The following is a 15,791-nucleotide window of genomic DNA, read 5'->3' as shown; positions in this document are numbered from 1 at the left end:
CTGAAGTGTGACTCTCTATGTGGATCGTGTCCGATGCGTGTCAATCGCCGACTGGCCGCTGACGCTGCTCTCGTTGTGTGGTTCGCGACAAAAGGCTCATCTTCTTCCGAATCGCGTCGTTCGTGTCGTGACGCGGCGGCGGCGGAGCGTGCAAAGTGGCGGGAGGGCGGCGAGGCAGGCAGACGGGCTGACTTCGGGCCCGCCCGCGCAGAGTGGATCCAAGGGCAACACGTCGAGCCCAAATAGCCGCGTCTCTTCATCGCAGCTTCCTCTTTCTCTTCCCCCCTTCATCTCCATCACATCGACCACTTCCCAACCCACGATCATCGTTGAGAATCACTCTGCCTACCAAGCTAGAGCCTCATCGACCTCACTAGCACAACCGCAAATCCTCGCAGCGACATCCGCCCAGCGCACCACCACCACCACATCCCGCTACCACTAGATTTGCTCAGCAACTCCACCGCGGCGAACTATCCACTCTCTTCCCATCCCACTCCCCCCTCGCACGCATCTCACTCGCGCATCATGACCGCAGCAATCGCACCCGAGACTCCCTCCAAGAAGGTCGCGTCCTCCTTCGCCGACATTGACGTCAATGCAACCCCCTCAAAGAAGGCTGCCCCCGCTGACGCAGACGACTTCTCAGAGCCGGCTTTCCTCTCAAAGGGCAAGACGGCCCCCACCGCCGCAGAGGTCGAGAAGAAGTCACACGTCGCCGACGATGTTGTTCACGGCAAGTTTGTGGGAGAGGTCGACCTGCCTGAGGAGGACGAGCCGCTCCTCGTCGAGAGCTCGCGTCGTTTCGTCCTGTTCCCCATCCGCTTCCACGAGGTGAGTACCCGCTCGAGTTCGCCTCTTTGTTGGAGGTCTGCGATACCAGTCATGCGTGACATCGCGCCACGCTCCTTCAGCGACGCCTCTGCGCGCGTTGAAGTGGTGCGTCGCGATGTAGACGCGTCGGTGGCGATCCGAGACAACGCATGATGGCGATGATCGCGCTGGCCCGTCATGACTCTGTGAACTCATGCTGACCATGACATCTCCCTTCCCTTCCTCGCCCACCTCATCACGCTCTCTTTGCTCCGCTCGTCACGCACGCGCAGATCTGGCAAATGTACAAGAAGGCTGAGGCGTCCTTCTGGACCGCCGAGGAGATCGACCTGTCCAAGGACATGCACGACTGGGACAACAAGCTCAACGACAACGAGCGCCACTTCATCTCGCACGTCCTCGCCTTCTTCGCTGCCTCAGACGGCATCGTCAACGAAAACCTCGTCGAGCGCTTCTCGTCCGAGGTTCAGGCCGCCGAGGCCCGCTGCTTCTACGGCTTCCAAATCATGATGGAGAACATCCACTCAGAGACGTACTCGCTCCTCATCGACACATACATCCGCGACCCTGCACAGCGCGAGTTCCTCTTCGATGCCGTCGAGACCATTCCCGTCGTCAAGCAGAAGGCAGACTGGGCCCTGCGCTGGATCAGCGACAAGCGCGCCACCTTCGCTGAGCGTCTCGTAGCCTTCGCTGCGGTAGAGGGCATCTTCTTCTCTGGCTCCTTCGCTTCCATCTTCTGGCTCAAGAAGCGCGGTCTCATGCCTGGTCTTACCTTCTCCAACGAGCTCATCTCGCGCGACGAGGGCCTGCACACCGACTTTGCCTGCCTCCTCTTCTCGCACCTCAAGAAGCGCGCCCACCCGGACACCGTCCGCGCCATCATCGTCGAGGCCGTCGAGATTGAGTGCGTCTTCCTCACCGACGCCCTGCCCGTCGCCCTCATCGGCATGAACGCCAAGCTTATGTGCCAATACATCGAGTTCTGTGCCGTGAGTAGTCGACACTTGAGCTTGACTGCGTACGTTCGAGCAATAGTAGCTGACGTTGAGCTATACCTTTCCCCTCTCAGGACCGACTCCTCGTCGCTCTCGGCAACGACAAGCATTACAATGCTAGCAACCCCTTCGATTTCATGGAGAACATTTCGCTTCAGGTACGTAGCCATGGTCGTGAGCCTCGCTGGCATCATCAAGTTGATGCTAACGCCTCGTTTTCCCCCTCGCCGAACTAACAGGGCAAGACGAACTTCTTTGAGAAGAAGGTCGCCGAGTACAGCAAGACTGGTGTGGCTCGCAAGGAGGGCGACGAGGGTGATGGACGCCAGCAGAACACTCACTCCTTCTCCCTGGAGGAGGACTTCTAAGGGTCCGCAACGCGTGCATATCTCTTCACCTCTCCTAGTGTCTCTTGTTTCTCGTCTCGTCTCGTCTTGTACCATACCAGCTCTTCATCGCTCTGAGAATTCACTTTGCACTTGCTTCATACAGACGGCCGTAGAGCCGTAGGCGGGGTGAAGATGGCGTTTGACCGAGGGCGTGAGGACGGAGTGGCGTGCCGTAGGCGGCTGCCGCTTGCAGTCCTGGAGCCTTGCTCAATTCTCAATTCACATCGTCATGAAGCAACAAGATTAGACGTGCTGGATATCATTGAAACGTCGCCCTACTACGCCTGAAACAACGAGGAGCCACACTCTCACACCTTCCTGACCGTCCTCCCGCTTCTGGTCCTCAACGTCGGCGGACTAGGCTCAGAATGAGGCTCAGATTGCGCCTCGTCCTCCCCGTCTTCGTCTTTCCCTCCCTTCTGCTGGCCTCGCTTACCCCTCCCACCTGTCGAGGCTGCCCCTCGCGCTGTGCGCTTGGCGGTTGAGGTTGCAGGTGCTGAAGGCTTGACGGGGCTGGAGGCTGACTTGATTGATGGGGCGCTGGCCTTCTTTGCCCCGCCGCCGCGTGCTGCTCGCCTCGTTACGGCAGGTGAAGGGGCAGAGGGCTCGTCCGCCTTGTCCGCAACGTCGGCCTGCTCCTGCGGATGCTGTTGCTGTTGCGGCTGCTGCTGCTCCTCCTCATTCTCGCTGCTGTGGCTCGCAGTCGCAGCCGCAGCCGCCCTGCGCCCGCGGGTCGATCTCGTTGCGTTGGTGGCGGCAACGGGCTTGGGAGGGAGAGCAGCCTTGCCCGTGAGAGGTGCAGCCGACTTCTCAACGGGTGGGGCAGCCTTGCGTCCCCGAGTAAGGGGCGCATCGTTGCTCTCTTCCTCGATGGTAGCTGGCTGGCTCTCCTCGATCTCCGCTGCTGCACTTGAAGGCGCGGCCGCGATCGGCTTCTCAGCGTCCACGGAAGGGGGGTCGATCGGTTCGACCACTGACGAAGCGTTCTTCTTGTGTCGCCCACCTCGTCTAGTCGCCGTGCTGCGGGTGGCAGCTGACTTCGTCGGGGAGGATTGCGATGTGGTAACGGCTGCGGCTTGACGTCTAGTTGAGCGGGGCGGGGCAGGGCTCGAGACGACTCCCTTGTCTTCTGCGTCTTCTGTGGCAGGGTGAGTCGCCGATGACTCTGCAACCGTCTCCCCTGTTGCTGGTGGCTGAGCAGCGCGCGTTCGAGGTGTTCTCAGCGCCTTGACGGGTGATCTCTTGACGGGACTCGCGGGGCGAGCTGGCTTCTCTTCCTCTTCGACGGTTTGGGCGTCTGCCTTCGTAGGCGATCGTTTCTTCTCTCCCGCGTCTTGCTCGTGATTGACCTTCCGACTGCTCTTGAGCGGGCTAGGAAGGCTCGACTCCTCTTCCCTGGCAATGGCCTTGGCAGGCGACGAGCTTTCCTCTGGCAGCTGCGTCCTTCGCCTCTTCGGTGTCGAGGGTGGCGACGAGGACGCGAATGGCGATGGCACCTCTGCCTCTTCATCCTCAGCGAAAGCCGGCGCGGGAATGTCCATTGGAGCGTCTTGTTGCTCGTCAGCGTCTGCGTCGACCTGCATTGACTCATCCTGCGTCGGCTCAGCCTCCTGAAGTGCGGACACTGGCTCGACCTTGGGCTGCACCATGTTTTCCTCAGTGGTCTCAACCGGCGCCTTCACCTGTCCATCAGCTTCAATCCTCTCCTCGGCCACCTCCGGCATCTCAGTGACGTCCGAGCCATCCTGCCCAGTCAACTGAGCGAACGAGCTCGAACTCTTTCCCCTTCTCCTCCCGCCGCGGCAGCCACGTCTGGTCTTACGACGACGAGGCTCAACGTCTCCTTGCTCGGCGGCTGCAGCTTCGACCTCTTGCATTGACGTGATGAAGGCCGCAGACTGTACGGCCGCTTCGTCTGACGAGAGGCGCGCGAAACTTGAGGCTGTCTGGAGGAGGGCGCGACGTGCGGCGGGGGAGACAATGAAGTCGGCAAAGTCTTCTCGGTCTTCGTCGTCTGCCTCCTCTTGTGAATCCTCGTCGAGCATGAAGGCGAACTCATCGAAAGTGAAGCGCACGCTCTTCAATTGGACATCCGTGTCTGTCTCTGATCTTGGGAGCTTGAAGATCTGACGCAGGAAGACAACATCTGGCGTCGTCTCGGCGGGTAATTGCGGTGCGACTTGGCCCGAAGAGGAGAGAATGAGACTGCCGCGCTTGGTTGTTTTCCTCGTCTGATCCAGCAGCGCAACATTCTCTGGGCGACCAAGCATAAGCTCACGCAGCATGCCATAGCGAGGAGCGGCCGTGGCAGGAGCTGCCTCTGCCTCGACCGGAGTGGGAGGCGCCCTGGTCTTGTTGGACAGGAGATATCGCAAGGCTTCTCGAGCGGGTGCGCGGAGTGATTCAAAGGCAACGGCAGGGGTAGAGGGCATCGAGTCGGAAGACGGTTGGCTTGTCTCGTCGGATGTTGCTCGATACACCGTACCAACGACGTCCTCTGCCTCTTTTGATGGGCGAATGGGCAGGAACCCAAACAAACTCCTGCGCTTGGCTGCCACGGGCATTGACTGGCGCTTGACGGAGCGCTCTTGGACCACGAAGCTTGGCAAGTCCGCCTTAAGCGACAAGGGTTGCAGCTGTCTTGCTGGAAGCGGCGCGGGCTCTTCATCTAGGCTCAAGCTACCAAGGCTCAAGCTCTTCTCAACCTCGTCCTCGTCGTCCTCATCCGCAGCACCGTCTTCTGCTACACTAGGCGATGATTGAAGATCCGAGCTCGGCGCGCTGCTCTCATCCTCTTCCTCTGGCTGTGTCGGTAAGGTGACCGCTTCTTGCAGCGGCGAGGCCTTGCTGGGCGAGGCCGGAGTTGATTCCATCATTGCCTCACTCTCAAGTCGCTCCACAAGAGCTGCGCTGTGCTTGAGAAGCGTCTTGGTACGCAAACTGAGATTCCTTCTGCCGTGATTCAAGAAGGACGGTGAGCCCACAAGGCGGCCAGGGGAGCTCTGACTGTGGGGTAGACGAGGAGTGCCCCAGGGGCTCTGATTGCTGTCGACGCCTTGCTCGTCCTCTTCTTCGTCGTCCCACTGACTCGCGTTGCCGTCATTCATCTTCGGCTCCTCGCTAGGTTCGCCCTCTTTCGCCGGCGTTGCCTGACGCTCGTCTGCGTAGACCTCCTGAGATGACGAGCCAAACGGCCACGCACGGCCCAGGAAGCTCGAGCGACGACGATCCTTCTTGGATGGCGACGGCGGCTTCTCTGGCTCGGCATAGCGGGTGGGCTCCACATCGACATCCATGGCATGCTCTTTTGCTTCCTTCTCTTCGCCTTCTCCATTCCCATCATCTTCGAGGACCAAAACTTGCTCGCCATCCTCCTGATCGTGAGGAGAAGATGAGAATGCTGCAGGGCCTTTGCGCAGCTGCGGCGGCGGCTGATCTCCCTCCTCTTCATCAAGATCCTCGAGATCTCTGGCTACAGACTCTGCCTTCTCGGGCGTATCGATCGTCGCGGCTCGTACTAAGCTCATCCTGACTCTCCTCCTCTGGCCAGACGGCGTTGTGAGCGCTGCAACAGACGCTCTTCGCTGATCCGCCGGACTTGATGGGACAAACGTGGGGCCCTTGCTGCTCCCTGAAGCCTGCTCTGCGTACCTGAAGCGGAAGCGGTACTTGTGAATGACGACGAGGTCCTCTGAAGAAAGTAGGACAGAGACTGGCTCGTCCGAGTCTGGAAGCGGGAGGATATGACAGTCGTTGACGACGACCTTTGTGGAGCCGAGGAGTAGTAGCCTTGCCTGCCCTGGATGATCAAAATGGACGCGGCAGGCATGCCGTGATACGCCGATCTCGCAGAGGCGGATGTCATTGTCTGACGATCTGGGAGGGTGAATGCAGTAGGATGATCAGCTGCGAGGTCACAGCGCTGCGTTGCGAGGCAGCCCAAGCGGTACTCACCTTCCAATATTGCAGTCCCTCTCAGTCAATGGCAAGCCTCCAGTGACTTTGCCCTGCCTGTTTTCGACGTCAAGGTGACCCCAAAGCGACGGCTCTAGCCGCGAATCATGGTGTTGATCTCCCAACTGCTGTTGATGTCCGCCAGTTGCGACGTCCTCGTCGAGCGCCAATGGCTTCTTTGTAGGTGACCAGGACCCGAGACTTTTTCTCCAGGAGCTGAGCATGTCGCTGATTGATAGCGAGCTGCGTGTTGGTTGATGATCAGGCGAGTGATTGGGTGGTGTTGAGAAAGCTCAAATCCCGCGGCGCGGAGGCCCGTTGTTCAAACACAGCGACACCTTCGACGCAGCTGGACGCGTTCCAAGGAACGGGAGCCGGCACGTGGAGTGGTGGAGTGATTGTTGCTTGCAAACACTGGCGGGGCAGAGCCGTCAACTTCACAACGATCGAGCGTCGAAGAGAGCGTCTAATAACATCGCAAGCAAGCTGATGAGCAGGGAAGATGAACAGATGATAGATGTGCAACTTCGATCGCCTTTCTTATGCCTCACTCGCTCATCTACTCACTATCCTCGCCCTCGCCCGCGCCCTCTTCCTCCGCCTCTGCCTCCGCCTCTGCGATCCGCCGAGCTTGCTCCCCAACCAGCTGCGTGAGCGTGACCGTCGAAGGCCCCAATCTTGCGCTCTCGTCTCCCTCTCGCCGTCTCGCCACCTCCGCGGCGATCCAAGGCGCAAAGGTGATGAAGCGTGGGCACTTGGTGACGGTGAGACGAGGCAATGGGGCGCCATCGAGGGCCGCTCCACCGAGTGGTGCTTGGTCGAGCGGTGTGAGCTGAACACTTGCGTACGTCGCGAGGAGGTGGTCTTCGCCCATCTGCATGAAGGAGACTGGCACCGGTAGCTGAACATCCGAAGAGCTTGGGATGGCGTGGATGGGGAGTTGGTGGTCGTCTGTGCGAGGCAGCTTTCCGGGCTCTGGCAGAGGAAAGACGTAGATGCGGTCGCTATGAATGACGGGATGAATGCATGATGTCGATGAGTGAGCTCTGACAGCTCTCTTTTGCGCATGCTTGACGATCCCTCAGACGGCACTCACCCAATTTCAAAGCAAGCACGGGGCGACGACGCAGGGCCGCCGATGGTAAGCCAGCCACCCAGATCCCACTGCGAGCGCCGAAGAGAGCGATCAGTCCTTGCTTCGTGGTATCATGATGATCTCCCGTTTGCCGCCATTGTCACCGCCTCACGGCGCGTACGACCATCAGATCCTGCTGGCCGCTGCCCCCGCGGTCGTTATCTTGCTCGATCCGCTATCGAGATTAAGCGCCGGCTCACATGTGCAGAGGCCGGGCCGCCGAAGGATGCATAGACTAGACTGCCGCGGCGCCCAGTGCATCATGCACCATCGATTTCACTTTCCCTTCCTCCAAAGGGAAGAAGCTCGAGACCGGTCCAGCCTTGCAAAGCATCTTGAATCCCTCCCACCACCATCGGCGCCAATCACCAGTCATGGCTGCTCTGCAAGGGATCGTCGTCCTCACTCGCCATGGTGATCGCCAAGGTAAGAAGAAGCGGACGAGATGAGGCAGTCTAGTGTCTCTGACTCACTCTTCCCACTCTCGATACCCAGGTTTCTACCAGAACCCCAAGACGTACTCTGCAATCCAAACCAACTTGACCGTCGCTGGCTACGTGCAAGAATACAACAATGGCGTCGATCTCCGCAATCTCTACCTCGTCAATGCCACCGACAGTATCCAAGGCATCAATGCGACGCAGTCCGAGACTACGCAGCTCAACGTCATGGCCGACGCGGGCGGTGAGGGAGGCGTAATCATCGAAAGCGCCAATGCCCTCCTGCAGGGCCTCTATCCACCCTACAACGACACCATCACTCTCGCCGACGGCTCGACCGTATCTTGGGATCGCGCTCAGCTGATTCCCATCGAGACGATCGAGCCTGACCAAGATGTGTGGATGGAGGGATGGACCGACTGCGACGCCTGGAGCGACTACCTGCAGGACTGGTACGACAGCGCCGACTTCAAGGCCAAGGCGGCGATTGCAAACCCCTTCTATCAAAGCATCTCCAATATCCTGGGCAACCGTCCTTTGAAACTCGAGAACGCCTGGAACATCTTCGACTACCTCAACGTCCAGAGCATCCACAACGCCACTCTTGCCCCACAGATCCTTCCCCATCTGGCTCAGGCGCGATACTGGGCTGACTACCACGAGGCTGGCGCTTTCGGCAATGGCGCAGATCCGTCTGACATCGCCAACATCGCGGGGCAATCCATCCTGCCCCCTCTGTTGGGCGGTTTCGATGACATCCGCAACACGACCACGGGCCTCAAGATCCAATACCTCGCCGCATCATATAAGCCCTTCCTTGGCCTCTTCAACATGATGAAGCTTCCCAGCCCCCTCTCCACCAGCGTGGTAGACTACGCCTCGACCCTCATTTTCGAAATCCGAGACGACGCTACGGTCACGATGCGTTTCCGCAATGGGAGCTCGGGCGCGTTCGAGGCCTACCCTCTCTTTGGCTCCTCGTCCACCTCGATGCCAATCGCCGATTTCGAGAGCAAGATGCAGCCCTACTCGCTCGACTCGCTCAGCAAGTGGTGCAACAAGTGCTCCAATAGTGAGACGCGCGGATGCGCCACGCTTGCGCAACTCAACGGGACGGGTGGGGGCGAACGATCATACGCGCCAGACACCTCGACGATGGGACGACACCACGTCTCGCCCGTCGTCGCTGGCGTCATTGGGTCGATGGTCACCCTGGCCATAGCCGCTGTGCTGCTCGCTGCGTGGCTCTTCTTTGGCGGCTTGGTCTCCAAGTCGCGCCGCTCGAGGCAAGCAAGCGGTGGCGGTGGAAGCATCGCGGGGGAGAGCAGGAAGAGCCTCGCTCCCGCTGGCGCCGCTGCTGGATCGAGTGGGTTTGAGATGCCCAGCCGTACTGGCTCAACGCACGATGGCGAGGCCTCGTCGATGGGCGGCAGCGCCAAGGGAGGAGCCGCTCACTGAACTCAATAGGGCCATCTATGTTACTCTTCACAGTCTGCAGCACCGTTTTGAGCAAAGTCACGAATACCAGGCAATGAAGAAAGCAAAACAAGTCGTGGCTGCGCACACTCACCGTTCGATCATGCTCATCCGGCGGATTGGTCGCAATGAATGCAACGCAGTCTTGAGCTGCTTGTGGGTTCTTGAGTACCTTCGGCCAGTCGGAGCAGATCATGACCCAGCCTTGACGAGCCACGCCGATCATGATGTCGCCATAGAGCATCCCAGCACCCCATTCAGCCGTGTTGGGTCGTCCCCAGTCTCCTTGATCCTCGTCGCGAACCTCTTGCGGTGTATTGGGTGCACGCATCGACGTCCCTTCTACGAGGCCCGGTCTGAGCGTCACGTTGCAGTGTCGCACCGTAGCGTCTCTGCCATCCTGCCCTCGCGAGCTGATGACAGCCGAATCCGCCGGCTCAGGCAGAGGGATATGGTAGTAATTCGGCGTAGTCTCTTCCGCCCATAGCTCACCATGAAGCTTCCCCATGTACCTGCCCGTCTTCTTCTCGTAGAAGTCGTACCCGCCGTGCTTCATGCAGTACATGACTACTTCCTCGTTCTGCTCGAGATGACCACGCGCCCCTTCTGGGATCGTGATTGTGCGCTGTAGCTCAGGCGGCGAGGTGGAGACGTCGTAAATCCAGGCTTTGCCCTGGTTGGATACGACGCAGAGGGTGGGGTAGAGGAGGTGCCATCCTCTGAGGAAGTTGGAGTGGGGTAGACGACCGACTCGTACGTATGCGCCGCGTTGAGGCGTCTCGCAGGGAGTTGAGGTGGACAAGCTGCCCTGATTGCCTTCTGCTGCGGCTAGATCTGCTCGTCGCCAGATCTCGATGGTGTCGTCCATTCCCGGATTGAAGGCGAGAGTCCCCTTGGAGTGCTCAAGGTGGGCATGAGGGCCGACTTGAGATTCAGACAAATTCCAGAGAAGCTTTCCAGTATCCATGTCGTAGACCCAGAGACCGCCTTGATGTGCTGTGCACACGACAGTGCGAGCCTCGTAGTCGGGTCGTAGGCGCCACGTCGTTACGACGCCCGTGTTCAGGATGCGGTCCGACAGCTTGGGCAGCTGACTGTCCATATTCCGGAGTAGCTGCATCTTTCGTTTGCAATATTCCTTCCAAGTTTCGACGCCTTGCCAAGTTGCTGGTTCTGGGCTCCACTTTGCTGCTAGTACTCGCTGCAGGTCGCCCTCCTCGTAAGTAGGCGGCACGCTATTGCGCTCTTGAATAACATCTCCCGTCCTGCCTCCCAGAACGCTGGCAGCTGAGGCCCATATTGGACCGTGATGCTCCTTGACGAAGCTGTTCCAGGCTTTGTTTACCTGTTCAAGGCGAGCAATCGATGTTAAGTCGGACAGCTTGACGATCCTCAGGACGATCTCGGGCGGCAGAGAGACGAGGAAATCCACTTTTGGTTCGCCCATGGCGGGCCACTTGTTGCCACAGATGTGGTAATAGCCTTGATCGGTATGAGGAGTGCGGGACAATGGGGATAGTCGGAGCTCTCACACAAGGGCGTTTGAGCTCGGGGCTGATGTCGTTGGCGGCTGCAAACGAATCTCGACGTTGGACGGCTGCCTCCACAGGCTCCCAAGACGGACTGCCGCTCCGTTGAGCGTCTTGGACCCTGGCTGAGGCCAGTCGACGGATCAACACTCGAACCAACACGTCGAGCAATCCTCAAGGCAAACAAGCAAGGACGCAAGGACGCGGCAAAGGCAGCCTCGTCGATGGACGATAATCTTCACGGAGGCCTACTCAAGCTTCCGCCGGAGCTGCTGCTGACCATCTGTGACTCGTTACCATTGGCCTCGATCTTGATCTTTCGCCTCCAAGTCTGTCGGCGTTTACGATATCACGATCAACTCGGGCCTCTGCGTCTGCCCCCTTCCCTGTCATTTGCACAATGGCAGCAGGCGAGCGAAGCGCTGAAAGAGCTAGGCCTCGCCAAGCAAGATGATGATGCGGATGAAGACCTCGACGATGGGGAGCATAACCGCAACATCCATGCCTCCTACCCTCGGCCACTCCCCAAGCTCCCAGACGTGCCTCAACTCCGGCCTCTCAAGTCACCACCGCATGCCAAAGGCCAAGAAGGAGGTGTCGCTGTAGGCTGGAACGGGGCATCCAACCTAGCACCAAAAGCGTACAAGCTTGAGGTGGCCCTTGGCGTTCTCCTCGCGACAGGTCCAGCGTATGAGGTCCGCCTCTTCCGCCGGGTGCTCGCCTTCCTCGGTCTCTTGCCTCCTGAAAGGGCAATACCACCAAAAGGCGCGCTCAAGGCCCCGGATAGACGAAGACCGATGCGCTTGCCAGTCGCGCTTGAAGAGCGGCTGCAGCCTACTTGGGTTCGCTCTGCAGGGGGTGAGGTGAGGAGGGAAGCAGAAGAGGAGGAGGAGCCTCGATTGCTTAAGACGCTCTGCGCTGTCAGCTGGAGCGGGATCAGTGGACAGTCTCTCGTGCAAATGCTGAGGACTGAGCCGGCCTTTGCGGGTGTGGAGCTGATTGTCAAGACGGAGAGATTTGATGAAGGTGACGTGGGCCAGAGTGCGCTGCATATCTATTGCGGTCACGGTCTGCTTACATTCGACCTCGATGCCGCACCCTCGCAGACTCATGGAAGACGCTCAACGATCCTGGTGCTACTCATCTTGCTTCACAATCTGCCAAGATCCAGACGCACCTCATAGATGAAGGCGAGTACTCAGCAGGTCGCATAGCGTCCGTGCTGCCGGCGTCCTCGTCGTCCTCCCCCTTGACACCTTCAGCGTACGTAGAGACGCAAGTAGTCGTCAACGTGGGGTCCAAAGCGACAGAAGAGCAGGCGCGCCACATCAAGGGGCAAGGCCTCTTCGCTGGTTACCGTGCATTCTGCTTCAATGCTCCAGCAGCGAGGCAGGGAGAGGCTTCACCACCGGAGAAGGCGCCTCCGCCGCTGCCGTCTGAGCAGAGCAACCCTCAAAGCAGTGGCGAAGATGACGAGGAAGGCAATAGGCCGAGCTCCTTACTTCGAAGCGGAGGAGGGCCAGCCCCGTGTCCCTCTGATCAGCCTGTCACTCCCTCTGTCTCCAGGGCAAGGCCACTTCACGTTGTCTTCGTTGGCCGCTTCCGCCTCGATGAGGCACTAGAGACCGAAGAGATGCTGTTCCTCAGCGCTATGCGGTGTAGTGCTTGCCAATCAGGGCTCGCGATGTAGCTGAGCATGGCAATGTAGAGATGGAGGGGGAAAGGAATGTGTCATTGTGTCTGTGTTGTGTGTACGATATACAGTAATGCTGTGCGGACAAAGCAAATCGAATCGAGAAAAGTCAATCCCAGGCTACGGAAGGGTCACTTCACAATGCTATCTGGCTCAAGTAGCGTCAGCACTCAAGCCATCCCCCTTCCTCCACCAGTGAGCACAAGCTTCGCCTTGCGCTGCTTCTTGCCCTTTGCCGGTGGCTGCTCAGCAGGGGGCTTAGCGGCAGCGGAGTCGCCACCTTCCTCCTTCTTGTCTGCGGGCGTACCCTGTTGGCTCTGCGGTTGAGAGGAGGTCCGTTGTGCAAAGCTCGGCTTCTCCCCCTGCGGTGTCCTCTCTCCTCCATTAGCGTTGCAGTTGCGCCTTTGACCCTGCTGCTGCGTGTTGAGTCCCCTACCCTGTCTCACCTGCTTGGAGTTATTCGTTCCAAGCACGAATCCTTCCTCCAGCTCCAGCCAGGCATCATCCACGTCCTCATCCCATCCTCCTCCCTGCTGCCCACGCGAAGAGGCGTGCAACGTCGAGGCAAAGGAAGGACGAGCTGCTGCGGGAGTGCCCCAGACAGTGCGCGTGGAAGGGGCGAGGGGTGGGGAGGGGCCAGAGGGAAAGTTGGAGGAGGGCGCGACAGCAGGGAAGTCTTCCTCCCCCGAGCCATGATCAGCCGAGGCACCAGGGTGAACGGGGAAGTGACGCTCTGCGCCCCACATTGCGGCCTCCATGAAGGTGGGTGATGTACCGGCTGCGCCTGCCGAGTGGCCAGACATGTTCGAGAAGGCACTGTCCCCTCCTCCGCCGACGCTGCTGCCGTAGCTTTGAGAGAGCTGAAGGTCAGGATGACTGTCCCGAGAGCGCCGCCCCGAGCCCATGGGCATTGCTTGCGCACCGCCAGAGCCAGTTGTGGTGGTGATCGGCGGTCGCCTAGCCGCCTCTGCTTCCTCGGCCTTGAGCTTCGCTCTATCCTCCCTTCGCTCCTTATCGCGTCGCTTGTTGCGGCGTGCACGCAGCACCTGCTCGTACGGCTTGAGAGTCGCTTTGCTGACCAACGGAGGCGGGCCACCCTCCTTGGCCGCAGCCATGACCTCCCAATCAATCTCAATAAATACGACATCCGTGCCTCTCGGCAGATGCGTCAAATACCTGCACCTCTTGCGCAGCTCTTCATTCATACTGCCCTCCTCTGCGCTCTGCACCTTGACAGCTATATCGCGCGGGAAACGAGCGTAGCTGCCGAACTGAGAGTGGAGAATCTTGATGTCTAGTGGGTGCATGAAGATGTTCTGACCTGAGGAGGCTTGGTAGAAAAAGAAGGACGAGGGAGAAGGGTTCGGAGGATTGAGGTTGCGACGCGAGCGGGCTGGGCCTTTGGTAACAGGCGGCGGAGGAGTAGCGCTCTCGTCTGCCGAGGAGCTCGCAGGGGCGCTTCCTGTAGTAGCGACATCTGCTTGCGACTCTTGACGAGCCCTACTGCCGTAGGAGCCTCCTTGACTTGAGGCACGTAGCGCAAGAAAGTCTTCAGCTCCGACGGCTGACTCTGTTGGCTTCTCTGACTCGGTCTCATCCTTGTCTGCAGCGCCGTCGCCCTGGTCTCCCGCCTGATCCTTCCCATCGTCTTGCGCCGCCGCCGCCGCCGCCTGTTGCTTCTCAGCCTGCCGCCTCTGACGACGACTGAGATTCTCTCCCTCCCTCAACCTCCTACCCTGCTCCGCCTCGTCGTGCTCCTTGAGGTCGTTCTTGGCCTGGCCAATTGTGCTTCGCACTACTGGCGTGTCGAGCTCATTGAGCACCTTGCCCATCTGCTCGCGCACTTTCCTCTCTGCGAGGTCGACGTATGCCAAGCTGTTGTCCCCTGTGCCTGGCCCGCCGGCTCCCATTGACTTGAGTAGCGACTTCTCGGCAGCCAGCTCATCTACGTCTTGCGTGAGTGAGCCGAGCAGGAGGTCAGGCGTGGCAAGCATGAACTTGGAGAAGGTCATCACGTCGGGTTGGAAGTGCCAGGGTGCTTGGTGCTGGGCGATCAAGGGCTGATCCGAGGGAGATGTCGAGGACGTGGGCCAGGTAGATGACTGAGGCAATGCCAATGTGGTGATTTGCGGACGTTCAATGAGACGCATTCTGAGCCACTCGGTGGGCGCGACAGAGGGCTCAGCCTCGGGCGAGGTATCATCGCCTTGCCTGTCGAGAGCGACTGCCTTTGGATCCCACCACTTGACTGCCTTGAGGTCTCGTGCATACACTGCGTCCCAGCAGATGGGACATCGCTTCCACATCCGATTGGTGGGGCCAGACAATGGAGTGCCCGCTGGTAGCTGCGCAGCCGGTGCCGCTCCAGGAATGGGCAACGGGCCCATGTTTGACGGCCCGTCAGTCGTTGACAAGTATTGGAGGATGCAAGGGTAGCAATAGACGTGACCGCACTTGGTCATCCTCGGCGCTGTCGGCGGGCTCAAGCAGATGGGACAAGCAGCTCCCTCATGCGACTCGAGTGATGGTTGAGAGGCTGCTGTGAGGGAAGAAGTTGATGCCCCTGAAAGGGCTGACGAAGTTGGGATGAGGACGGAGAGGATGTCGCCCCAGTTGAGGTAGATGTCGGCGTCTGCGAAGTAGGCCGTGTAGTCGCCCGTCGGCTTGACAAGAAAGCGATACTGGGCTGCGACGTAGCGCTCTTTGTTGAATGGCTGCGAGGGGCCGCTGCGACGAGATCGACGACTAACGGGCGCCGGGGGGCGAGCTCGGGGTGGCAGCGTGAAGGAGAGTAACTGAGAGGGCGGGCGACAAAGAGGTTAGGCTACTGCATCTCAGCGTCGCATGAAAGACTTGCGTAGCACTCACATGGCTGATGTCCTGGCCACGATTCCTGCCTCCGCCACCACCACCACCTTGCGAGAAGCCGTTGCTGGTCGTCATCTGTTTGCCTCGCGGGGTGGACGCGGCGGTCGAATTTGCGTGTACGCTCATGAGCAGATTACTGGATACCTCTTGGCACGTCGCCTCGCAGAGCAATAGCGTCGTAGTCGCAGAAGACGATTGAGAAGAGCGAGAAAGATGCAGCTAGTACGAATCTGCTGCGCTTGACAGGAGGATACAGAGGCCAGAGGGTCGAGTGGCGAATACGACGCGCAGTTAAGCGGCCGAGTCGATGAGGAGGAGAGGCGTAGAAGATGGCGTTTGTAGATTTCGTGGCTGATCCTCACCCGTCCTCCGCCGCAGAAAGCGGATTGGAGTAGTTGATGAGGGGACGAGGAGAGGAGCCAAGTTGCTCAGGCGGCCACCAACGCGTAAAGGCCCTCCTCCGCCTCCCTCGCCC

At 59.5% G+C, this 15,791-nt stretch overlaps 5 protein-coding genes across 5 annotated transcripts; 3 read left to right on the top strand and 2 right to left on the bottom strand.

Annotated features, from left to right (window-relative positions):
* Positions 1-307: 307 nt before the first annotated feature.
* Positions 308-2,203, top strand: BDZ90DRAFT_229413 (hypothetical protein; the record flags this gene model as incomplete). The annotated part of the gene is made up of 4 exons (XM_025505048.1): positions 308-834; positions 1,107-1,826; positions 1,907-1,990; positions 2,072-2,203. Exons 1-4 carry the CDS (start codon positions 529-531, stop codon positions 2,198-2,200), a joined length of 1,239 nt encoding a protein of 412 aa, XP_025365002.1. The 5' UTR covers positions 308-528.
* Positions 2,204-2,461: 258 nt separating this feature from the next.
* BDZ90DRAFT_229412 (hypothetical protein) lies at positions 2,462-6,451 on the bottom strand. The gene is made up of 2 exons (XM_025505047.1): positions 6,176-6,451; positions 2,462-6,097 (listed from the first exon to the last, which is right to left on the bottom strand). Exons 1-2 carry the CDS (start codon positions 6,397-6,399, stop codon positions 2,530-2,532), a joined length of 3,792 nt encoding a protein of 1,263 aa, XP_025365001.1. The 5' UTR covers positions 6,400-6,451; the 3' UTR covers positions 2,462-2,529.
* Positions 6,452-7,699: 1,248 nt separating this feature from the next.
* Positions 7,700-8,986, top strand: BDZ90DRAFT_208613 (phosphoglycerate mutase-like protein; the record flags this gene model as incomplete). The annotated part of the gene is made up of 2 exons (XM_025504016.1): positions 7,700-7,736; positions 7,806-8,986. Coding segments are annotated over 2 exons (1,218 nt in total), but the record flags the coding sequence as incomplete, so codon positions are not given.
* A 1,926-nt stretch (positions 8,987-10,912) lies between these two features.
* On the top strand, positions 10,913-12,669 carry BDZ90DRAFT_229409 (hypothetical protein). Its single transcript, XM_025505046.1, has 2 exons — positions 10,913-11,781; positions 11,862-12,669. Exons 1-2 carry the CDS (start codon positions 10,980-10,982, stop codon positions 12,443-12,445), a joined length of 1,386 nt encoding a protein of 461 aa, XP_025364999.1. The 5' UTR covers positions 10,913-10,979; the 3' UTR covers positions 12,446-12,669.
* Positions 12,260-15,733, bottom strand: BDZ90DRAFT_229408 (hypothetical protein). The gene is made up of 2 exons (XM_025505045.1): positions 15,317-15,733; positions 12,260-15,243 (listed from the first exon to the last, which is right to left on the bottom strand). Exons 1-2 carry the CDS (start codon positions 15,389-15,391, stop codon positions 12,619-12,621), a joined length of 2,700 nt encoding a protein of 899 aa, XP_025364998.1. The 5' UTR covers positions 15,392-15,733; the 3' UTR covers positions 12,260-12,618.
* Between the last annotated feature and the right edge of the window lie 58 nt (positions 15,734-15,791).

This window comes from Jaminaea rosea (genome assembly GCF_003144245.1).
Source record: "Jaminaea rosea strain MCA 5214 unplaced genomic scaffold BDZ90scaffold_1, whole genome shotgun sequence".
Lineage (NCBI taxonomy): Eukaryota > Fungi > Basidiomycota > Exobasidiomycetes > Microstromatales > Jaminaea > Jaminaea rosea.
The sequence above is the reverse complement of the archived record's forward strand: the minus strand, read 5'-3'. Positions and strand labels throughout refer to the sequence as shown.